At 42.9% G+C, this 25,917-nt stretch overlaps 1 protein-coding gene across 1 annotated transcript in view; it reads left to right on the forward strand.

The window, feature by feature from the left end:
- The window catches only part of LOC122791270 (intelectin-1a-like), a 181,602-nt gene that overhangs the window by 98,906 nt on the left and 56,779 nt on the right, over positions 1-25,917 (forward strand). The window contains exon 6 of the mRNA XM_044058941.1: positions 11,539-11,659. Within this exon, the coding sequence (XP_043914876.1) occupies positions 11,539-11,659 (121 nt within the window). The remainder of the gene's footprint in view (positions 1-11,538; positions 11,660-25,917) is intronic.

Consider the following 25,917-nt stretch of genomic DNA (forward strand, 5'->3'; position numbering starts at 1 on the left):
TTGGGACCTGTCCTGTTATCTACTTCTCAAGTACAGGCTAACATAGAAGGCCTCTGGTTAAGTTTGCAGATGACTGCAAACTAGGAGCCATAGTAGAGTCCCCAAATGATGTGGATATCCTACAGAAGGGCCTCATTGAGACAGATGCCTGGTGTTAGGCATGGCCTCAAGCTCAATGCCAAAGTGCATTGTCATCCCCTTTGGTAAAAACTCTGTACCCATGAACTACCACACAAACAGCAGTCTACTTAATGCTGAATGCGTGATAAGAGGCCTTTGGGACCCAGGTGTACAGTAGTTTCTCTTGATTACATCACCACAGTAGTCAGGAAATCCACACCATCACAAAAGGGCTCTCATCCTGGAAGAAGTCATTGTTCCCCTCTACTCTGCACTCATTAGACCCATAGAGTACAATGCCCCTTTTGGAATGTACCTAAAGACATCTGCAGCAGCTGGAAAGGCCACAGAAGTACCTCAGAGGATTACTGGCCTCAAAACAGATGTCCTACACTGACCATCTCAAACTCCAGCTTTACTCTGTAGCATATCAGCTACTCAGAGGAGATCTCTGCCTAACATATAAAGTTGTTAAACCCAGAGCTGTTGGACATGCTACACCTAAAGAAATCCCAATCCCTCCAAGCTACATGCTCTAGGGACCTAAACCTCAACACAAACAGGACATACTGGAGGAATAGATTCCTGTCCCAGAGACTTCTATACTTGAACAAGCTTACCCATCTATGTCGAGCAAAGTTCCTCATTAGCACACTTCAAGAACAAGTGGATGGGGGATGGGAAATATACCCCAGGGATCACCACTGTGGCTGTGCTAGACAGGGGCACAGGAAATTAACTTTCTTTGGTGGCATAAGCCAGTTAACCTTGTTGGCTAGGCTTAGGCCGATAGCCTAGTACCTACCTATGAACAACCCCTAGACTGCATCCTCCAACCTAGTGTTTTACAATATTTGTATTGTAGCTTGACTCCCTATCAGAAGAGGAAATCCTGCACATTCTGACCCTTCAAAATTTAAATGATTCTGACAGCACCCTAAAAGCATTCTTGCAGACCAGATTGTCTGACTTGTACTGCTTAGTTATATGTACCAACACATTGTACCTTTGACTAAATGGAAGTCTCCCGAAAAGTTTGGAGACTTGTGTTCTTTAACATTTGTACTTTAAATTCTGTAGTATCATACCTCAAACTGTAAAAAGTGTTAGACTTGCACTGTTAATAACAACACCTTTGTACTGTGTTGTGTTGCTAGAGTTTGTATTTCATGGGGTACAGATACACCATCTACTCTGCATTCTGCAATAGAATTTCATAAGTAACGTGGTTGTTTCCAATAGTTCTTGTCTGTCATGTTTCGTTTTTTGTGTAACGAATGTTTTTGGTTGAGGGATTTCCTTTTCCTTGGAGTACTAAAAGGATTATTTAATGCAACCTACCCACAGCATTTCCAGCAGTGCACCGACTCCTAAAATCAAGAGGAGATGTGGAGAAGGCTGTCCATATGGAGTTTTGCCAACCGCTCCAGTTTCCTTCCACATTCCAAAGATATGCCATGTGTTTTCAGCCCCTGTTGGGGTGTGATGTGAGTCTTCATATATGTAGTGTGTGTATGCCTCTTGCAATGGGTTGGTTTTCTTGTTCAGGTTGAGTTTCTGTGCTCTACACCTGCTAAATGATGGGCTCTGGCTTTGCTGTAACCCTGCACTGTATTAAGCCGATAGTTGGAAAAGTAATGGATGGATAAACATACTAATGACAAGGGAAAAACACCATTTAGTCTAAGAATAAACATGGTTGCAGGAGACCTCATGAAAGGAGGCAAAACTGGAAGGCACTATCGTTTCTGTTTAAACATGTTTGTTACATTTTCACATGGGCATGCATACATTAATAAACCATATTAACATTCCTTCCACTTGTGTACATGATACATTTTTGTTTAACAACCCTAAGTCAAGCATTACCTAAGCTGTTCAATTTCTGACCTCCCTTAAACCTCTCTCCTCCTGCACAAGCCAATTTAAGGAAATAAGTTCGGTGGGAATGCAAAGTCAAACTCCAAAACAGGGGTTTGTTGAACCCTGTCAGACTGACATGTGGAAAGGAGGGGGTTACTAAAAGTGCTTGCTTGCTAGTAGCTAGCAACATGGGGTGACTGCCCTTTGCCCTATATGGTAAGGGCCCTAACTCCCACTAGCCCAGTCCTTCTATCTAGCCCTCCCACCACCCAGCCTAACTGAACTGCATTGCCCTAACAGAGCCTTAACTCCAACCCCAAAACTCTTACTTGGTCCCTAGCCCTAATTTGAGTCCATAACCAGAACAGTAAAATTCTTCCACTCCCTAACCCTAGATTCCCCTGATTGCTCCCTAGACTGTCTACCTACCTAAACTTAGTCCACTTTTGCTACCTAAAGATCTCCCTTCCCAAAAACTAAAACCCTCCCTTCCATAAAACATCACTGCTCCTTCCCCAACGCTAAAGTGTTTTCACTCTCCTCCCAGTCTCTAAACCCACATCTCCCTCAAAAGATTATCAAACCCAAAGCTACACTCCCACCCCCTCCCTTTAACTGCCACACTTGCCTGGCTTGAAATTGGCTGTGTGCTCCACATGACTGCCACACACCAACCAAATGTGGGCAAGTAAAAGCATGAATGGCAGTCAACATCTGCAGGACAAGTCAATAGCGGCAAAAAAGTGGTCTGTGAGCTCCTGGAACTCAACCAGTTGTAGTCCCAGAGACTAAATCTTACCATCTGTATGGTACTAAATGTTCCTTGAACAGTGACCTATAGAAATGTAGAGCTGCATGCTGAAAGCATCTTCACCATGGCCTTTCTGAATCCATCTTGTCTTTTAATATAAGATAATTATGATAAATTGGAATTAAGAACTGGCTTCAGGTTCTTTGCTTTTTGAACTCTGAAATGGGAAGACTGATGCTGTACATGGGTCTTGGCTGCTCTTCAGAAGCATTTTGAAAAGCGTGTCCTGTTGGGAACATTTAAGTGTTTTTTAATAAGTGGCTTGATATTAGCAAAGGTGACTATGCATCTCTTGTATTTTGAGACCTCTTCAGATTTACATCTTTTGGTTTCTTTCATTAATGGCTTGCCAGTATTTGAGCTCAATGGTTACAGATTAATGTCTCTGGTCTGAACGTCGCATGTAGAGCATTGAGGTAGCCATTCAGAATAGACCCTATTCTAAACCTTAGATTTTTTTATTCAAATGAGACTAATTGTACCTGAAATGTACACTACAGAAGTAGTTGCCTTACTCCACTGCACAGATGTGTGGATGGAGACTATCTTGTACTAGTAGTCCAACCCTCCATGCAGTTCTTGCACACCTGTAACCAACATCTGAGCTCATCCATTGCATACCAGCATGTTTCTTATAGATAAGCGCAGAAAACAATTTCATCGCTTGATTATCCACCCATCCTTGCGCACCTAAAACAGAAGCTGTAGTATAATGCAAAATCACAGCTTTAACTGATTCCATATATGTTTCTAAAAGTGGCATGCTAAAGCTCCCGGGTCACATACTTGAGACATATGCCCCTACTGTCTGCCTTCACCTCAGATATTTGTTGCATTGCAGTAGTTGTGGATTAGCTGCTTTCCTTGCACACCACTTAAACTGCTATAGGTACACAGTGATCAACTTATGTACCTTGAACCCTGGGCCTGTACCCCCCACACTTGCTGTTTAGGACCATGCACTGCCTTCCTCTATCTACTTAGTTGCCTAGTATGCAAGTCACAGCCAGAGAAGTTGCTGCAGTCTTGTAATGCATCCTGTCCCTCTTCTGTATAGCTGCTATGAAATGGTTGTCGTTGTAGTAGTCTGGAGCAGTAAATGACCCATGGGTGTTGCGCAGAAGCTGAATCTGCTCATTCATGCATCATATGTGCACATGATATGGTACTGCGATGCCAGGCCTTTACCACATACCCTATATAGATGTATATGTACACTATCAGCAGGCCTTTACCACATACCCTATATAGATGTATATGTACACTATCAGATTCTGCAATTTATCATGCTTCACTCAGTGCTGTGCATGCAAAATAAAGTCAACCACAGAGATTAATACTCCCAGTGGTATTGAAACACTAAGGTCTCAATATGACAAAACTCACCTTAATTCAATAACTTCACTTACTACAATAAGTATAGGGGCACTTGATGCCTAAAAACTTCATTGTGGTTCCCACAGCTGCTCTGAGACTGGTGAATGGCCAAATCTTAAGTACATTGTTGGCATTCCCCATGTAGTACAGGTCTCTTGCAGTATTTCTAAGTTTGCATATGACTAAACTGGCCTGAATTTGGTGCATTTCAGGATCCCCTCTCCTTTAGTGTTGCAACAAGATGTTTTTTCTTTGGTACAGTTTTTTTTTTTTAACCGATGTAGGAAAATGTGCCTTTTAACCTCTTGGCACAGGAATTGGGAACAAGGCCCAAATTTTATTTTACTATTTGTTAATCAGGGTGGTGCACTGGTCTTGAAAATTCCTTTCTAGCCAGATCATTAAGGCGAAGGATAAACAAAGCCATGAATCTGAATAACCCTAGAATTCAGAAGTATATAGTCACTAATGCTATTTCAGTAACACACCAGTGCCCAATAGTGCAAGGGCAATATACTGCGTTTTAGAAGCATTGTAAAGCCAGATGGAGCCGTGAGCTCATTAACGAGTGATTATCCCTGAATTGAACATTTCAGTGGTGCAGGTAAAGCTAGTGTTCCCCATACCAACAGATGAGTACAGTTGCACAGGCACCCACAGAGATGTGTGTACACACAAACCCTGACTGCTACTATAATGCCACTACATATATACACACATGCAAACACACAACTTTCAGTTACTATCTGTGGGGCTGTCTGACCATCTGTGGGGCTGTCTGCTCCAGTCCTCCCACAGGACTGAATGTGTATATGCCATCAAAAATGGAGTACACTTCTGCATCATACCCTAAACAGTGCAGTAGAGCAATTTTTGAAACACTCTATGGTGTTTGGCTACTAGTGAAATGCTCAGGTAAAGCACACTACTAATTAGCATTAGCTACACCTCTGAACTGATTTATTCACATGTTCCCTTCTGAAACAAGTTGTCAGTGTAAATCAACTGACATTTCATGGTGAGTAATAGCAAAAATATCACTGCAGTCCTTAAAATAGTTTTGATCATGGTAAAGAATGTGACTCCTTAAATATTAAATATGCATACATGTTAAAATGCATATGAATAACTATGTTGCCATAAATTTAAACCATACTTGTGTAGCTAAATACAGATTTGAAATAAACAGCTTATGAGATGTACATAAAAATACAGCTGTATTAAAAAGCTGCACATGGTTTCAGACTCCTGTGAAGCAATTAATTCTGTCACTGGTTTTATTTTATAGATATAAAATAATGCTCTGATATTAAGTTGCTAGAATAAATTTTTTGCATTAGCATGCATTTCCTGAAGGTTAGGAAGTCAAACTAATACTGCAGCAGTCCTCACATGCTAGAAAGCCACAAATTTCATGAGTAACCGAAAATAGGAGGTGCATGCCTGTCAACATCATTCAAGAATCCTGGATAAATCCAAACTAATGAAGGGACAAAGGCACCAAATCAAGGACCGTTTTTAAATATTACTATAATTTCAAATGTTACCAAATAAAAATGCATTTTTCAGAATAAGATGCAAAACTCTAATATATGGCATAGGTGCCTAGGTGTTCACTAGGTTAACTACCACAAGGGCCCTTTTACACTGAGCCATGCATCCCAAGTCTGACAAGTTCTGATACCCTTTTAAGTGTAAGCAGGGGCCATGGAGATGAACCATTTACAGGTTACAGGTTACCTGTCTGCATTAGACATAGGTGCCAAAACAAGTATGAATTTCCAGATTCCTATCAGATTGAACTGGGATAGGGAGGAACTCTGCTTCACATGGATGGGGAGCCTTTTCCATAGACTGGGTAATCTGTGGGATACATACCTCTCTCCAGCAGGTCCTATTTATATCACAGGCAAGATTCGGGTCTTTAGAACAGATAATTTTGAGTTTGTTTTTGTGAATATGCAGGAGGCCCATCAGTGGGGTCTGACAATGCCCTGCATACCAGGCATAGGTCTCCCCTCAAAAGCCTGTAGGAGACAATACAGGGACAGGGCCTTGAGGTGGTCTGCATAGGACATATTACTTGCACCTGGTATTCGTGAGGAGCCTCTGCGGATGTTCCAGTTGTTGGATATGTCTGGCTAGGTACATATCAAAGGGTGCATTGTACTCCATGATGGGTCTGAATACCGAATACAGTGGAACAATTACTTCCTTGGACTTTAACAATGGTATTGCATCAAGTTGTGCAACAGAATGATTTCCTCACCACTTAGACCCGTGATGATCAAAGGCTAGATTACTATCAGTGTCCCTAATTCCCTGACTACTGGGTCAACTCTAAGCAGTGTCAATATAGTTACCAAGGATGAATAACTTCCCAAAGGATACTATTTTGCATTTCTTGGCATTTAGTTTTAGTCCATGACTCTTGACACTAGTTTGTCAGTCAGACCCTCCTGTCAGTGTGAGATGCAATGACTGCTCCTAATTTGCAATCTGCAAATTTAGTCCGCCAGAGACCACTGACATTGGGCTGTACTTCTGAGAAGTAAATGCCAAAAAGTAGCAGTCCAAGGACTGATCCCTGAGGAACTCCATTTGTGACTGGCCTCTCTAGAGGTGGACTCCCCAATTCTAACTTCCTGGGTCCTGTCTGTGAGCCAGTTGGCTATCCACCGTGTGACATGTGGGTTTGTACCTAACCTCTTGAGTTTGTCAACAATGCCTGAGTGGGTATGTGTCAAATGCCTTGACCAGTTCAAGGTAGGCCATGTGAACAATTTTGCCCTCATCCATTGCTTAAAGTCCACCAAGTTGAGTTGTCATGATTTGCCCTTGAAACCAAATTGGGTTGGGTCCAATGTCTAGAGGTTTACTATCTCTGCTCTGACTAGTGAGACTTATGGGTATCTAGTTTCCAGGGTCTGTAGATGGCCCACCTTTGTGCAGAGGAATGACTGTTGCCTTTCTCCATTCATGAGGCATGAAGCCTGTTTTGGAGGCTACAGTTGAACAGTAATTCTAGAGGTCCTGATGGGTCATGTTTCATGCTATTTAGAAGCATTCTGGGATATTGTTGGGGCCCATTGATTCAGTGTTCTTGATCTTGGAGAGAGCATTAAGGACCTGTTCCCTAGTGATAGGGGAGTTGTACTTTACTCTCTCCCCCTCAACCTTCCTTCAGGAGATTATAAAGTTGTAGCTGAATTTCAGGTTTGCTATATCTTCTGGCTCAGAGGTGACTCCATTTACAATGAGCTCTGCACACAATTGTATATTGCCTTTGACATTCAGACATAGCTAAGGAATGCTTTGTGGTTGTCCTTGGTCTGGGAGGCCCAACTTGCCTCAAATTTGGCTTTGGTAGACTGTTTAGTTTGAGTGCTTTTACACTTCTGGGTGCTGCAACTCCTAATGTTTTGCCATGATGTTCTTCCTCCTGTTGCACATCCAGTTTGATTTTGATTCCACCAAGGTGTTGAGTTCTGTACTTCCTCCTGTTGGAGTACAGCTGCCTCAATGCAGCTATTAACATGGTTGTACAGGGTTTCTGTGAAACTTCTGTGTAGGCAGTGTTCTCAAGGCTTTTAGAGGGGCTTGAAATTTTGCCAGGCGCTCACTTAATAGTAGGTGGTTAACTTTAGAATAGTTCCTGAATATTCCCAGTTGAGCTGTGGGTCCAAGTTTCCTTTTTACGTCAAAGGAGACCATTTTGTGGACTGACCTTACCAGGGAAGGCATTACAGTAGGGGTGTGCAGCACTCTATCATATGGACTACCAGATCCAGTATAGTTACCACCCTGGTTGGTGTCTTGACTAGTCCAGGGAGTTTACAAAATCCAGGAATCTGTGCATGTATGTTTTGTATAGGATTTCCAGTTTAATAGTGGGGTAATAGTCACCCATGAATATATTAGGTTGGATGCAAGTTATTTTTTAAGTTAAAATACATGGTATGGGTTTCCTGGGTCATATAGGGGAATCTATAGCTTGCAAGGAAGTGGTATTGGATTTTACCTATGGTGATTTGAATATAGAGCAGCTCAAGTGCATTGTCCTGTTTGACCAGCCTTGAAGTGCATTTATCTTTGTAAATGGAGACACCTCCACCTTTAGTCCCTGCCTGTGAAGCTGGTCATAATGCCTTCCACACATTTAAACCTTGCATTGTTGGTGTGCTCTCCGTGGCTTTAAACCACATCCGAGACCACACAGACATCGGCAATCTCTAGGGTAAAGAACTTCCAGGGAGTGGATCTTTGTTTAGGCTCCTAGCATTGAACAGTAAAACCTTTAGATTTTCTTGGTTTTGGTTTGCTATGTCAAGTACTTTCAGTTTGGCATTGCCTAAAAAATGCACTATGGGGAAGATATGTTTTGGCTAATATTCAAAAGCCTAGGGGGGAGAGGTGCAGACCATCCCTGGCAAAGCAAGTCTCATCTCTTTCCATGCTGACAAATATTGCACCCCCTTAGAATGACACCAGAAACTAAGCCAATCAGTCCATCCATCTTTTGTTTGTATTGTGGCATCCTTGGAGAAGGTAAAATGCTCTGCTAGGCTCGTACCAGCCTGAGACATTCCGAGAGCTCCATGATGTTTCTCTTATAGTCTAGGGAGGTACATATCTGGTCATTTAATCCCATATGGACTGAGTCATATTGGTAATTGTGGTTTAGTGACCTGAGTGAATGCATAATGTGGCAGATCCTAGCCCCTGATAAGCAACTGACTAGCTTTCTCCTTTACTCAGCCAGGTGAGAGGGACATCAATTTGTTTCCTGATATGGAGTCTCCACAAAGACTAGAATGTTGGATTTTGTGTTGACTTCCCTTATGGGCTTGGAGGTAGAGGCACCATGAGATGTAGCTCTGTGATGTGGTGTGTTTGGGGCTGCTGAAGTTATTGTGTACTTTGTCTTGGAGGTCTCTGGTTTAGGAAGGGGTATGAAAGTTCCTCAGTATATGGGGGTCAATGTGTGATTTGAATTGTGTGCGATGGGTGCAGCATGTGTACTACTGACCTTATTGACTTTAGGATTACATTTGTGAGCTTTGCCTCTGGTAATATGTAAATACATCCCGCTCACCATATCCATTTGACTGGTCAGTAAACATGAGGGAATTTCTACATTGCCTTAGAATGCCCATATCCACCAAGCCAGTAACAGACTGTAGGAAAGTTTTCATGTCTGACAACAGACACCTTTTATTGATTAGACTGGAGTGAGCATTGATTAGACTGGAGTGAGCATATCAATCACTGTCCGTATCTGGTTTGCAACAATGTGGACAGTGCTGGTCACTGCCAGCTAGTTGTCATGTATGCAACTAGATGTTGGAAAAATTTCAATTGTGCTTTTACAGAAAAAATGTCACTCAAGATGTCCGAGTCTGTACAGAGCACTGCCAAACACTTGAGGGGGAAACTAATATGTAGACCCTGAAAATTTAGTTTAAGTACTTGCGCAGATATTCTGAAGTTAGAAACAAGTCAAGCAGTACTTACTGAAAACAGAATTGGCTAGTCATGAATGATGAGGGGAGTCTCACGAATGGCTAGTGCCTGGATACTACTAATGCTAGTCTCACCACAGTTCCACTCTCTTGGGATGCAATATTCCTTTGCTTCTCTCACCAGAAGCAAAATGTTAGCACCAGTTCCAAGAAAAACAAAACACAGCATGTTTGGTGATTCAGTCTTGTCCCAGATGAAAGGGTCTGTAGGCTTATAGCCTTTTTCTAGTAGGTGCCTCATATAGTAACCAGACCAGTGAGGAGTAATTGCACTCTGCTCCTACTCTTACCAGGACCAGAATACAAGCACAGATTCCAAGCTGTTACCTATAAAGCAGTTGTTAGGCTTTCTGGTGATCAGTCTCCAGGAAATGTCACTGTACTCTAACCAGGAGAAAACGGAAGCACTAATCCCAAAAGGATTACTGAGAAGCAGAATGTGGGCTCTCCAGTAATTGATGGCCTTGCAATTCATTGCTTAAAGGCAATATTAAAGTGTTTATGCAGTGTGCAGTAAGCAGCTGGATATGAAAGTGGGTAACCTAACGTTTTTTTAGCTGTACAAAACTGTTTTAGTGGAGAGCCACTATTTTTAAGAGCAAGATAAATTGAAGGGGGGGGGGCACTCTTTGCATTCTGGCACTATGGAATACAGTAAGATGGCCAATAAATGTAAATAGTTGAAGGGGGTGATTTCACAAAGTGATCACCAGCCAATAAGAGGAAACATATGCTCAAATTAACATAGGCAGACAAGTAGAAACACAGTAACCAGGTGGGAGGGGGGATATTCTGACTTCACAAGACAAAGCTGTGGTCTCGAAGTTTTAATATGCAGTTAGAAGCAGAATAAAGTAAAACAGTGTAAAGAAAACAAATCCTAGTACACAATAGAAAAGGCAGTGAAGTGATAAAATACAAGAAAAAGCAAACTAATCTTTCCATCACAGCAAGCTGTGGCAGAGTCTGGGTGAGGCTAACACATTCCCATTGATTTACCAGAAAATCAAATCTATTGAACAGGGTGAAAATGAGACCGAATCAAGGAGAGTTGAAAGGTACATACCCAAGGGGGGTGTCTGTATGTCTGTCTTCTAATGGAGATGGTTTGTTTTAAAAGAAATTGTAAAGTTTAGATGTGTTTAAACAATTCTGTCTTGCCAAAGAAAGACATGGTATGTCCTATAGCCCTGTTTATATGCATTGTCTAATGTAACAGGAATGATTTGCTAACAAATTAGTACATCGCATTGCAAACATTACACCAATTCAGAGCCTTTGATTGCTCGTTTTTGCATCTGGTATAAAAATCCTGATTCTGACTGAGTGTTGCTTGAGAGTTTTTACTGTACTGTTCGCATAGGTTGCTGGTAGGTATATAGGCACAACTTGTGCCCTGTGAGATTTGTTTTATTTGGTCTTTGCTCATCAGGCATCACGTTTGGAACTTGTGGCCTAGGTGGTGTAGGGGGATCTTAGCACTTAAAACATTCTTTGCTCATTTATTCCAACTTTAAATTTGAATCTACTCACCTTTCATTTTGTACTTTAGTTAAAATCAGTTTTATCAAATGAAACAATTTTTGTTTATTTTCATGGTAAACATCGTATTTTGCATTTGGTCTGCCTGTTTTAAGGCTCAGTTAGCTATGAGGGAGTAGATGAACTTGAACAAATTAAGACTAAAAATTTCTTGCTCCACTTAGTGAGTTGTGTGGCCACAAGTAAAAAGTGAGAATTTCTGTGCAATTAAACCTCATTTGTTACTTCAGTGGTCATTTGGAGGAGGTGGCAGCCACTGTTGAAAGTTTACAGAGTAGAAAAGTAACTTTTTTTTTCTTCTAGAAACTGCCGCTTGTCTGGAATGGTGGAAGCTGCCCTGAAAATAACGGCCCTGCAATACCAGTGGTGTACGATTTTGGAAGTGCAGAAACAACTGCTAATCTTTATTCACCCAATGGCAGAAGTATGTATAAAGGAAATCGGAAACGTAGTAACATTTAATCATTCTAGTTGTGATTCTTAACTGAAATGTAGATTTTTTTTGTCTAGGGTAATCGGAGGGGGGAAAAACAATTAATGCAATACTGTGGTGCACATAATTACATAAAAAGCCAGCTTTGCATGCAGCCTTCAGAAAGGAAACAAGGTTAAGTTGTACACCACAGCTTGTCAGGAAACTAATTGCAGTGCTACAGTTCCATTGAGAGGTAGAAGGGTGCAGCTAGCTGGTTGATTCACTGTCCACTATATTTCCCAGAAAAGTTTATTCCTGAAACACATTGCTACAGATGTTGCTGGATCATAGATCAGCTTTAGGGACTCTGGGATATGTGACTGTTGGAGTAATTATGAGGTAGGGGTACAGCGGGAAAATTTATAGGTAACCATTACACTCGCATTTGGAATTATGCCTGCACAAAGAACTGGCAGTGCTGGTGGTGAGTGAAGTCTGTCCACAACTGTAGAAAACTGGTAGATGTACTCTTATCCAAGTAATCGTGGACACTACATGAGATCAAGGAGACATGCTCATTCAGGAGCATAGCTGGGCACATGGCATTGTTTGAGCAAGTTTGCAAGGAAGGCATTTTGGTAGAGTGCTTTGGATAGGTAACTGAAGTAGTGCAAGGGAGAAGGTGGCAGATAAGCCCCATATCAGATTTTAGGATGGCGTTTAACATACTACATAAAATAAGTTGGATACCCTTGGAAGGGCATCCAGAATGATAGCAAAGGTTAGACATTGCCTTGAACAGCACACTAATAACTGGACCCCACAGTGAGAAAATGGTTACTGGAAGGTTACCCCACAGTGAGAAAATGGTTACTGGAAGGTTGCAGATGTTTGAAGAAAACATTTTATCTGCACAAAGATTTATAACAACATGCTACACGCTATGAAATAGTGTAACTGTACGAGAGGGTAAACATGAGATCAGAGTTGGCAGAACGTTAGACCAAATATAAACCACTGTAGTGTTTCTCAAGTAATGTAGCTGGGGAAACCAAATGTTGAAATTGTAAACAGCAGTAACTGGAATAGAGGGTGACCCAGTTGTAGCACTACAGATGAGTGACTGTGCAGGCAGTGTGGTTGCTCAGTCCTAAAGATCCCTGCTAAAGGCTAGCAGGGCCTGGGGTTCAGTCCTATCCTCTCACTGTATGGAGCTTGCATATTTCCTTTGTCTGCATGTTTTCTGAGTACCTTGGTTTCATTCCACCTCCCAAAAACCTGTTGATTGGCAATCAATTGACAACCCTAAACTATACACAAGTGTACACACAAACTGAGATTGTGGCTGCCATAGACACCGGAAGCTGTTTAAGACTGGGGGGGGGGAGCAGGCGGAGGGTGAGAGGGGCACTTAGTGATCTAAAAAGGGCAATCTAACTTTACCTACCACAACATAGGTTCACTTAATGGACATTTTAAGCTTAGCCAATTTCCCTTTTGGTGCTTGAATTAACATTTTTCTGAATGGTCTTGCCTATCCCATGGCTGATTGTACATTAGCCCTAGTGAAAATAACTGATAATACCATTGATAAAGGGGCCCCATGTAACGGATGCAGTGTTTAGGAACTCTGTTAGTGGCATGAGGGGCAACCTTGGAGTACATTTTCTATTACCGATCCTTAGATCCAAGTTGCATTTGAATATGGACAAGGATGACCTTTGTTTTACTTGAATGGATAGTCTGTAACCCCCTGCTGCTCCAACAGCAGCCCCCCCAGCCACTTCAGTGTTCCATTACTTGGCTATTTCTCCTCAGTTGTCACACTGTTCAAAACCTGTCAAGAGTGCATACTGTTTCTTTATTTACTTGTACAGTGATTACAGATATTGAAATAAAATATAGCACAAACACAGCCATTTGCTAAACAAACAAGTCTGTGTCTCAATGAAAACAGACTTGGCAGGAGCAGTAAACTTCTCTGCCCTTGAAACTCACATTCTCAAAGGGCATGAAAACCCACATTCATTTTGCATCTGGCCAGTGGAGGACTAAGCTTACCTCTGGGATGTTTTCAAACCATAGGCTCCTTATGCATTTTATGGCCATGCATCCTGATTGTATTAAATTATATTTCTTGTATAATACAGCACCACTTAATGTTTTAAATTTGTAGTTTTGAACAGTTCTCTAAGCAATGAAACTATGTATGAACCAATAATTACCAGTTTCAGAAAATTTCAACCATAAAAGGCCACTCAAACCTCTCATTACAATCCACCAATATGAGTAAATATGCAAAATCTCTGCAGAAGTAGTCATCTAAATTCCACTAAATTCCACATTAACAGGATCTGTAACTAATGAACAGGCTGCTGCTAGTGAACAACTTTATATTTCATGGTTTCATCTTTCATGGTTTCATCTACAAATAAAGTGCCTGTTGCCCTTGAATTGCCTGCGTTACATTAAAAAAAATTGCAATAGGGAATGGATGGCAAACTAACAGGTTCATAGTTACTAGGTAACTCCTTCAGAGGACATTCACAGGACTGCAGCAACTACTCCCTTTAAAGTACAGCAGATAACACAATCCCCCCAGCAGGCTATACACTTCCAAAAAAGATAGGAAGACTAAAACTTAAAGGGCTGTCATTATTTAATGAATTCCATTCTTACTGATTTGCCAGAAAACCACAAATTTTAAGAGGAACTGACTAAACTCCCTGGATCAGAAGTGGTGGTGTGGGTAGAGAATGCAGGCTCCTGTACCTAAAGTACAGGGTTTAATTTCAAGTAATTCTAACCATGAGTCACACAGCACAGCCTGCATTATTAAGTTCATAGGTTCATACTAGGCTATCTGCCAGAGGGCATTTACAAGCCTAGCCCATAGTTTTGTGGCTTACGCCACCCCTTTAGTATGGGGAACTATACCCATTATTTTGCTGTGCCTCTGTTGAGCAGTGACACTGAGGTAATCCCTGGGGTATATCTGCGATCTCCCATCCATTGGTCAAGATTTCTCTTGAACAAGGCCAGCGAGGTGCTCTGCCTCACATATACCGGGATTTTATTCCACAGCATAGGGAGTCTTTGGGTGATGAATCTATCCCTCCAGCACGTCCTATTAATAGCCGTGTCGAGGTTTAAGTCTCCCGCCCTTGTGGCTCTGACAGATCTAGATTTTTTGAGGTGAAGCATATTCATCAAATCTGGGTTTGACATGGCCTTGTATGTTAGGCAAAGGTCACCTCTGAGCAAGCGGTAAGCGACTGAATAGAGCTGGAGTTTCAGTCGGGCAGCATAGGACAGATGTTTGAGACCCTTTATCCTTTTGGTGAGGAACTTTTGTGGCCTCTCCAGCTGCTGCAAGTGTCTGGTCAGATACATTCTGAATGGGGCATTGTACTCAATCATTGGTCTGATGAGTGATGAGTATAGGGAGACTATGACCTCCCTTGATCTAGATGAGAATCCCTTCATGATAAGGTGGGCAATGTAGAAGGTCTTCCTAACTACTTTAGCTACATGGGCAGAAATGGAACTTGCACAGCCTGCATTACAGAAACGGACCTTGCACAGCCTGCATTAGTCAAACAGACCTCTACAACAGAAAATCTCTCCTTACCTCTGCTTCCTTCCAGAATACACCACGATAAAACAAGCGCTTTAATTCTGGTCTTAAGCAAGAAATGAGTTCCTTATCCTTCAAACACTAAAGGATCCCCAGCTGTTTCTCCCACCTGTGGTGATCTCAAAGGAGCGTTTGGTTTGCGGGTATTTGTGTGAAGTCTATAAAGGGTAGTACTTCGTGCACATGTACTTGGAATCCAATTTGTACAATGCCTGGTTTGCCTCCTTCACGTTACCTGCTGCTATGTACCACTGCAAAGTGTACCTTGTGGCTGTGCCCCTGTCCCACCAGGGTTGTTACATGAGTGATGGATTTTAATACCTTGCAACTCTTTAACTAGTTCCATCCTGTATACAGAAATAAGTGAAGCAGCACTCAGATGCCCTTCAAATGTTAGTCCATTTTCGAGCAGGTATTAAGTGTGGCTAATTTCTTAAGCTCATTTCTTGTCACTCCCACAGTAATCAAACTGTTGCATTATCAATAGACTATTTCAGATTTACAGGTTGATTTAATAAACAGGTGGAGGTAAAGACCCATCAAATATATGGAAGTGCCCCAACACCATCTGAGTTTGTCAACACACGTGTGAATAATGTATGTGTATCTCTCTAGGCAATCCTAATACACATATATGCACACAGTCATGTGTACATATTTTTCTTTAACATTATGAAAATTGGATAGCTATTGTCAACATGGGTTAGGGACATATTATAGTTTTGAACTTTTGACTACACAATTGGTAAAGCAAGTTTTTTCTTGCCAAGTAGTACCTGAATGCCACCAGCTTCCATGATGCACCCCTGTTTTCGTTCTTCAGTTGGTTGTGTTCCAATTTATTACATGCAGGTTGATCATTTTTGTTTTGTTAGAAAACAGTGTGTCTGGATTTTTTGCTAAAAAGCCTAGTATAAGTGGGAGTGCATTTGGTACCTGACCTGATCCTTTTATGGACAGGCTGGCATCAGGTGCATTTGGTGGGTAAGCATCACATGTAGTCGTAGGCTGCTTCAACCTGTGTGTCTGTGTACCCTACCCAGTCTGGATTTGTAAAAGGCAGATCGTGTCTCCTAAACCTGATTGACTTCTTTGAAGCAGTTACCAAAGCCATAGATAAGGGTAAAATGGTTCACACAGCTTATCTAGATCTCGCCAAAGCTTTTGACACCATCCCCCATTCTGGAATTATAGATAAGCTCACTAAACTAGGTATAAATCCCTATGTCACAAGATGGGTTGCCAACTGGCTCAGACATAACCCACATTGTGAAAGTAGCTGATTCCAAATCCGACTTCAGACCAGTGACAAGTGGAGTACCACAGGGTTCAGTCCTGGGTCCTCTCCTGTTTGGAATCTACTTCTCTGAAGTGTAGGCTAACACAGAAGATCTTTGGCTAACAGTTTGCAGATTCAGTCCTGGGTCCTCTCCTGTTTGGAATCTACTTCTCTGAAGTGTAGGCTAACACAGAAGATCTTTGGCTAACAGTTTGCAGATGACTGCAAACTAGGAGCCATAATCGAAACACAAACTACAAAAGGGCCTCACTGAGACAGATACCTGGTGTCAAAGCCATGGCCTGAAGCTCAATGCCAAAAAGTGTATTGTCATCTCCTTTGGTAAAAACTCTGTACCCATGAACTACCACATAGCTGGTAGTCTACTTAATGCTGAAAATGTGATGGAGACCTTGGGACACAGGTGGACAGTAGTCTCTCCTTTGATAATCACATCGCCACAGTGGTCAGGAAATCAACTACGTGGCCCATCTCATCAGGATTCTCATCCAGAAAGGTCATTGTTCCCATCTACTCATCACGCATTATACCCATTATAGAGTACAACGCCCCTTTGGTATGTACCTCACAAGACATCTACAACAACTGGAAAGACCACAGAAATACCTCTGAGGATTACTGGCCTCAAACAGATGCCCTACGCAGACTGTCTCAAAACTACAGCTTTACTCCATTGCATATCACCTACTCAGGGGCGATCTCTGCCTAACATACAAAGCTATGTCAAACCCAGAGCTGTTGGACATGCTCCACTTAAAGAAATCCCACTTACTCCGAGCTGCACGCTCTAGGGACCTAGAAGTACAGTTTTGTACCTACCATAAATGTAGATGTCCAATAGGTATGCATCTGCAGTCCTAACATATGGGTTGTCCTGCCTCTGGCAGCCCTTCGGTCGCCCGGATTCCAAAGTCTGGGTCTGGCCTCGGCTGATGTCGCACTTCACCCAACGTCACAGCTGCTGGGGTATAAAGGCATCAGCCGACGCCATTTTCCTCAGTGTTTCTTGCCCCAGATGCCAGGTGCCCTCTAAGAAGGCTAAATTTGGATAAATGCAGATAATTCCAAACAGTAGAGAGCAAAATATATATACATATATATATATATATATATATATATATATATATATATATATATATATATATATATATATATATATATATATATATATATATATATATATATATATATATATATATATATATATATATATATATATATATATATATATATATATATATATATATATATATATATATATATATACAAATACACCATAATAGATTCCCCCAGCTAGCTAAGAGGGGAAAGTACCCTAGGAATACCACAGAGGGGAAGGAGGGTGGGTAATCCTGACTGCAGATGCATACCTATCGGACATCTACATATATGGTAGGTACAAAACTGTACTATGTCCTTCAAGGATGCATCTGCAGTCCTAACATATGGGTAGAATACCATAGCCAAATTGGGGGAGGAGGCACTAAGATAATGATGGTGTAGTTAAGATCCCTTGCAAAAGATCCCTTGCAAAACAGCAGTTGCAAAACCTGCTCGGGGATCTGGAGTATAAAGGAAGATTATAATGCTTGGCAAATGTATGCACGGAGCTCCAAGTAGCAGCTTCTAAAATGTCTTTGGTAGCCACTCCTCGTAGGAAAGTTGTAGTGGTGGCTGTAGCTCTTGTGGAGTGAGGCCTGATATTTTCAGGAGTTGTCTTTCCATGAAAAGAGTAGCAGAAGCTAATGCAATTTCCTATCCATTTTGAGATTCTCTGTTTTGAAATTGCTTTTCCTTGCACTCCTGTTGCATATGCTACCAGCAGCTGGTCTGTTTTTCTGCTGACCTTAGTTCTGTCCAGATAGTAGCGCAATTGTCTGTGCACATCCAAGGTGTGTAGTAGTCTTTCTCCCCTGTCCTGTGGGTTGGGGAAGAATGTAGGTAAATGAATAGCTTGGTTCAATGATACCCTGGAGACCACCTTTGGCATAAAAGTAGGATTAATTGAGACGCTCTGTCCTGATGGAAGATGAGGAAAGGCTGGACTGCCATTAATGCCTGTAACTCAGATACCCTTCTTGCTGAAGTGATTGCTAGCAGGAATGCAGTTTTCCAAGATAAGTACTGTAAGTCTGCTGTTGCTGCTGGTTCAAAAGGAGGAAGTGTTAATTTTTCCAGCACAACGTTGAGATCCCATGCAGGTAGAGGTGGTTTCCTTGGAGGCTTTACGTTTTTGATTCCTCTAAAGAACTGCGTGAGTAGAGGATGAGAGAAGACCGGCAGATCCATGTTGTACTCTGCTGAAATTGCTGATGCATGAATCTTAATGGAGGAGTAGGATAGGCCATTGTGGATCAGTTCTGCTAAGTATTCCAGGATGTGTGCTATGTTTGCCAATGAGACATTTTCTCCCTTTGCTGCACTCCAAATGAGGAACCTTTTCCATTTGGCTGAATGTTTTCCTTGTGGAGGGTCTTCGAGCCTCCAGGATAATGTCCTTAACCCTCTGAGACAAATCTGGTTGATTTTGTTTTATGCAATATTCCAAGCAGTTAGCTGCAGTGTTTTCAAGTTTGGATGCAGGGTCTTGTAGTTCTGAGTTAGAAGTAATGGACATAGAGGTAGAGGCCATGAGTGTGTCCGAGACCAGCTTTTCAGTAGCTGGTACCCATGTTGTCTTGGCCAGTCTGGAGCTATCAGGATTACCTTTGGCTGTTCCTTTGTACATCAAAGGAAGAGGTGGAAATGCATATGCTGTCAGGTTTTTCCAGCTGAAGGAAAGGGAGTCCACCCTCCAGGCAAGTGGGTGGTATACTCTTGAGCAGAATTTCTTCAATTGGTGGTTGTGTGGGGAGGCGAACAGGTCTATCTCTGGCATTCCCCATTTCTTTGTTATGGTTTTGAAGATATCTGGATGCAGCATCCATTCGTGAGCATCCGTGGTAGTTCTGCTTAAGGTGTCTGCTAGTGAATTTTCTTTTCCTGGTACAAATCTGGCCTGCAGTTGAATGTTGAGATCCAGAGCCAAATTCCGCAGGTCCATTGCCATCCGGCATAGAGGGTATGAGTGTACCTCCCTGTTTGTTGATGTACCACATCACTGTGGTATTGTCCGTCCTTATCAGCAGGTGACCTTGGAGGAATGGTCGGAATGCCTGGATTGCATGTTTCACTGCCAGCATCTCCTTTAGATTTATGTGTAGATTCAGCTGGCTTTGGGACCATAGGCCTTGTATGCACTTGCCTTCCATGTGCGCCCCCCAGCCTAGGTCTGAGGCGTCCGTGGTGATGGTTTGGCTTGGATGTGGTTTGTGGAAAGGCAATCCTCTGTTTATCTGACAGGCCTGAGCCCACCACAGGAATTCTTTTTTCAGGCATGGAATAATTGGAATCTGGGCTTCTAGACTGTGCTTGTGTTGGTACCATACGTTCCTTAGGTACCATTGCAACTTCCTCATATGCAACCTGGCATGTGGGATCAATATTATGCAGGATGCCATGTAACCCAGGGCTTGCAGGACGTTCCTTGCAGTAAGCTGAGTTTGTGTTAATGCCATGAAATAGACTGGTAGTTGCTTTTGTTTTTCCTCTGAGAAAAGCCATCTGAGTTGTTGTATCCAGTTCTGCACCCAAAAATGTTATCCTTTGGGATGGTACTAGTCTTGACTTTTGAATGTGAATCCCAAGGCTTGCAACAGCTGTATGACATTGGCCAAATCTTTTGTTAATTTTGTCTTGTTGTCTGCTTGTATTAGGCAGTCGTCCAGGTACGGGTAAATTTGAATTCCCTGAAGCCTGCAATAAGCAATTACTGATGCCAAGCATTTAGTGAATACTCTGGGCGCAGTAGATAAGCCAAAGGGCAATGCTGAGAATTGATAATGCTCTGATCCTGCAAGAAATCTGAGGTGTCTTCTGCAATCTGGTCGTATAGGGACGTGCAGGTATGCCTCCTTGAGATCTAGAGTCACCAGCCAAGACTCCTTGCCCAACATGGGAAGAAGTTACTGGAGGGTCAGCATTTTGAATTTTGGAACAATGAGGTATGTGTTCAGTGCGGACAAGTCGAGAATAGGTCTCAATTGATTTCCTTTTCTTGGTACAAGGAATAGTCTGGAGTAAAATCCTTGGCCTTGTTCCATAGATGATACCTTTTCTATTGCTCTCATCCTTAGTAAGTTGATGATTTGTTTTACAGCCTCTGTATTTTGGCTTGGTGGAAGGTTTGGCATTCCTCTCTTTTTTGGTAGAGTATGGAAGTGAAATCTGTAGTCCTTGTCTATTATTTGTAAAGTCCATTTGTTTCCTGTAATGCAGTGCCAGTTGTCTGAAAATAAGGCTAGCTTTCCGCCCAAGGGTGCTTCCAGTTGTTCCCTGGTAGGCGGAATCAGAGCCAAGTCATTGTCTGTCCTGTGGAAGTGGTTGTAGTCGTAGCTGTGGCAGCACTTCTCTGGTTGGCAGGTTGCCACTGACTACCCCTGTAGGCACCCCTTGATTGACCTCTGCCTCTTGGGCATCTATTTCTGCCTCTCTGTGCTCTGGAGGTGTCTGGAAAGGACCAATTCTTCGAAGACCAATTTCTGCTAAACCTCGGTGGTTGGACCTGCAAAAAATCCTTGACTGTTTGGACAGATTTTGCTTTTTCTTCCACTTTCTTTAGAACCTCCTGTGCAGGGGAGCCAAACAAACTTTGTTTCTCTATAGGAGCATCTAGGAGTTTTGACTTAACATGGTCTGGTAAGGATTGCTCTTTTAACCAGGCATGCCTTCGAATCACTGCTCCAGTCATAGCTGATCTAAAAGAAGCCTCCAGTGCATCATAGCCACATTTTAAAAAATGATTACTGACCTGCTGAGAGTTATGTACCAAATCCTGAAGGGACTTACGGTCTATAGGTTCAGGAGAGGACAGTTTTTTATTTAGCTGGTCTAATTCCTGGTACTGAATCATGTGAAATTGACAGTTTAAGGGCCTGGCCGAAAGAGTAGCAGATGTATAAACCTTTTTACCCCATCTCTCTCATTCTCTAGATTCCCTTTCAGAGGGAAGAGGGTTTTTGGCAGAGGCAGCTGCAACACCTTTAGGGCCCTGAGAAATGGTTTCTGGGTCTGCAACATGAGCCTTATACAAGTGGTAGTGAGTGTCCGGGACCCTGTAATATCTGTCAGGTTGGGCAGGGGCCGGAGGGAGCAAATCAGGGGCAGTACTGGCATCATTATATGCATCATTAACAACTTTATAGTACAGGAGGTATGGCTAAAGGCCTGTGCTGTGGTAAATGTAAAAAAGTCCTTAGTCTTTTCCTTGAATCTGAAAAATCCTGGCCCTGCCATTGGAAGTGTTCCCTCATAGAATGTAGGGTTTCCCCAAAGGAAAATTCTTCAGGAGGGGAAACAGAAGGAATGGAGTCTTCTGCATCAGAATCCTCAAGGTGAATATGGGCCTTCCTGATGGTCAGAAATATCTGAGCCATCGGAGGAATAGTCTGTAGAGAGAGGTTCAGGGGGTTCAGTCCTAGGCCTCTTATCTGGAGGAGGTTGAGAGGCCCTGTCTGGGTGAGGTTGGGATCCCCTGATCAAGGAAATAAGATCCTCAGCCAGGCTGAGAATCTGAGAACTAGAGGTAGGCCTGTGAGAGGGGGCTTTTGTAGGCAAAGTCTTAGAAATTTTGGCTGCTTTAGCCCTGGAAAAAGCCTTGATAGACATAGAAGCAGGGGGTCTAGAAGCCCCACGTGCAGGAGTAGAGATGTCTAAAGGGATAGTGTCTGACAAATCCTGGGTGCCTGCTTCTGCAGTAATTTCTGTAGCCGATTCAGCCATGGCCTGTGTGGCCTCTGTTATCGGTGGCATGCTTTCGGCCGAAGGGAGAACCGAGGACTCTGTTTCAGCCGAAACAGAGACACTCCCGCGGGCCGTGAATATCGGTCCTTTTCCTTGCGCTTTTTAGTTGATTGTGTAGTCGAGTCTCTGACGGCATTTTATATGCAAAAGCGGGACCAAAAAACTCTTCGACAAACTCCGACCGATGTCTAAGCGTCCGTCGGTTGAAGGAAGCACAGGCTAGACAAGATGATACGTCGTGGTCTGGGCCTAAGCAAGGAAGGCAGTAAGAGTGGAAATCCTTATGAGGTATTTGTTTCCCACAAGTTAAACAATTATTTACTTTGTCTGACATCGGCTGAGGCAAGAAAGAGTCCCCAACGGGGTACTTAGCTTTTTTAGAAGTCTTCGGTAGTAGAAATCTCTGGATCTGACCGACCGGCACTTGCGAACAGCTTCTGCTTCGGGCACCGTGCGGCAAGAAAGACTGAGGAAAATGGCGTTGGCTGATGCCTTTATACCCCAGCAGCTGTGACGTCGGGTGAAGTGCGACATCAGCCGAGGCCAGACCCAGACTTTGGAATCCGGCCGACCGAAGGGCTGCCTGAGGCAGGACAACCCATATGTTAGGACTGCAGATGCATCCTTGAAGGACATCCTTGTCACCACAATAAACTGAACGTGCTGGAGGGATAGATTCCTGTCCCAGAGACTTCATATACTCTGGAACAGACTGCCTATCTATGTCAAACAGATCTCCTCATTAGCACTCAAAGAATCTTGATTGGATGGGAAATGGGAAATTCTTGGATGGGAAATGGGAAATTCACCCCAGGTATCACTTCTGTGGCTCAAATCAGGCACAGGAAAATAATTTTCTTGGGTGGCGAAAGCCAGGGTACATTTTTTTTGGCTAGGCTTATATAGGCCCTAGGGCCAATAGCCTAGTACCAATCTGTCTCTGAGCATTTAGTATGTCAATACGGAAGGCTGTATTTACTTAGATTCCTGCTACGGAGCAAACGTATGGACAGTACTATTGCCAGGCACAGCACAGTGATAAATTGGGAGGTAAATCCTTAACAGTCCATAAAAATAAACTGAGCTTCCTTCCAGCTCAGCCTGCATACAACAGATCACACTCTTGGGGGAAACAAACAAATGGAGCTTCCTTCCAGCGCATGGGGGAAACACTCTGGCAGCAGTAAACAGTATTGATGTAATCAGAAATGCAGGTTCTGCGCACTTGTTTGAATTTACATCGTACGCATGGGTTAGCCTACAGGTATTACAGCTGTAAAAGTGGGGGGTGCTCCCTCCCCTTCACTGTTTCTGGTGCCTATGGTGGCTGCTAACATTTGTAGGGATAGATTGGAAGTGTGTCCCTGATTAAAAGCTTGTACCTGAGACACCTACACTCCCCTCCCCCATTCTAGTTAGAATTCTGTGCATAATCAGTGAGTCTCCTTTTTTTTTTTTTCCATAGCTGTATAAGCATGGTTAGTATATAGGAAAGCCATGCAAATGGCCCATTGCGTGAGCTACATTTTGTTAACTCCCACTGTTTGGAGTTTAATGCTAATTATGATTAAACTGCACAATTTTTCAATCAAATGTGTTTTATACTATCAATCTCAAGGGCCAGAAGATGCTTAGCCAGATGCACCTTTAAGCAGACATGCTAAAAAGTTCATCCCTCCCCCCTTTTCAAGCACATATTGCTTTTCTCTCTGTACCCATGCAGTTAGACTAGCTTTGAAGCTAAGCAAAGGTAGTACTTTATTTGACCTTTAGTGGACATTTATTCTAGAGGCTGGGAATACCCTTAGTTAGGAACCATTCTCTCCAGTGATGTTCTTCATTCCACATTGCTGCAGTCCTAACTATTGGGTAGTCCGCTGTCCAGTCGGCCCGAATACCAAAGTATATGGCTGACGTCGGTCAGGGCGCATTAGACTAACGTCAGTACGTCAGGGTACTAATGCGCATGACCGACGTCATATCCTCAGTCTTTTTTGCCGCATGGTCCGATGCAGAAGCAATTTTGCGAGTGCAGGTTGGCGTTCTGAAAGTTTCTGAAGTCAGAGTTTCAGACCGAATCAAAGTTGGCTAAGTACCCCGTTGGGGAATATTTTGGTTTTTTCTTGCCTCAGTATTTAACCGGATGTCAGAAAAAGTGAATAACTGTATTTCTTGTGGGAAACAGATACCTCATAGGGATTACCATACTTTGTGTATACCTTGTTTAGGGCCTGAGCACGCCGTTGTTGGATGCCGCTCTTGTGCTAGATTTAACAAACGCACTATTAAGAGAAGGTTAGACTGTGCCAGGTTAGTGTTTGGGAAGCGTTGTAATTATAAAATGCCGTCGGATGCTCCGGCCGGCTTCGCTAAAACGCAAAGATAAAGCAGCAAAGCCTAGGGTGGAGGAACAGACAGTCCCAGACGTCGGTTCTTTGGAAGGCTCAGTGGAGCCGGAGGTTTTGCCAGGTGTCTCTTTGGAGTCTCAGGGAGAGACTTTACTGTTACAGGATGTATCCTCTCAGGAAGTAGGCCAGGCTGAGGGGGCTTCTCAGGTGGCTGTTCTTCCCTCTCTTCCTAAGGTGGTTAGAGCCTCCCCTTCAGTTTCCAAGGCTTCTTTGAGGGGCAGGCCAAGTTTAGCGTCTGTGGGGGTTTCTCCTAGTGCTTCAGGATCTTTGCCTAAGAAACATATGCTTAAATTGGCAGAGGATTTGATTACTATGATTAGAGGTTCTATGCCCCCTCCTGATAAGAGGCCTAGGGTGGAACCTGAGTTTGAGAGTTTTGAGCAATGCTCGGAGGCTTCGGAGTCTCCGGCTGAAGACTTGCAGGAGTACCCTCCTTATTCTGATTCTGATGTGGATGATTCTACTCCTTCTGCTTCTCCTCCTGAGGATTTTTCATTTTCAGAGACTCTGCATTCCATGAGGGAGCATTTTAAATGGGAAGGTCAAGATTTCTCTGATTCCAGGAAAAGGCTTAGGGAATTCTTGTTTTTACCCCAGCATAGGCCTTTAGCTATACCTCCTGTTTTGAATGTGGTGGAGGATGTGTTTGCAGAGGCTTCCCTGAATCCTGATTCTTTGCCTCCTGCCCCAGTTAAACCAGATAGGTATTATAGGGTGCCTGAAGCTCAAGTATCTTTTTAAGAGTCCTAGGGCAGACCCAGAAACTGTCTCTCAGGGGCCTAAAGGTGTGAAGGCCTCAGTTGTTAAAAATCCTGTCCCTCCTGATAGAGGCAAGGGCTTTGGACAGATGGGGAAAGAAAGTGTATACTTCTTCCACTTAGCCATGAGGGCGTTGAATTGTCAGTTTCACATGTTAAAATATCAGAATTATCATTTTTCACAGTTGAAATCTAAGGTGGATGCTCTGGCTGAAGGTATTGAGTGTAAAGAGTTGCAGGATTTAGTTCATGTGTCTGAACAGGTGGGTAAACATTCCTTGCAGTGTGGTTTTGATGCTGTGCAGGCCTCCTCCAGGGTGGCT

Source organism: Protopterus annectens, chromosome 17.part0 (assembly GCF_019279795.1).
Source record: "Protopterus annectens isolate FY-2018-M chromosome 17.part0, PAN1.0, whole genome shotgun sequence".
In the NCBI taxonomy this organism is placed as follows: Eukaryota; Metazoa; Chordata; order Ceratodontiformes; family Protopteridae; genus Protopterus; species Protopterus annectens.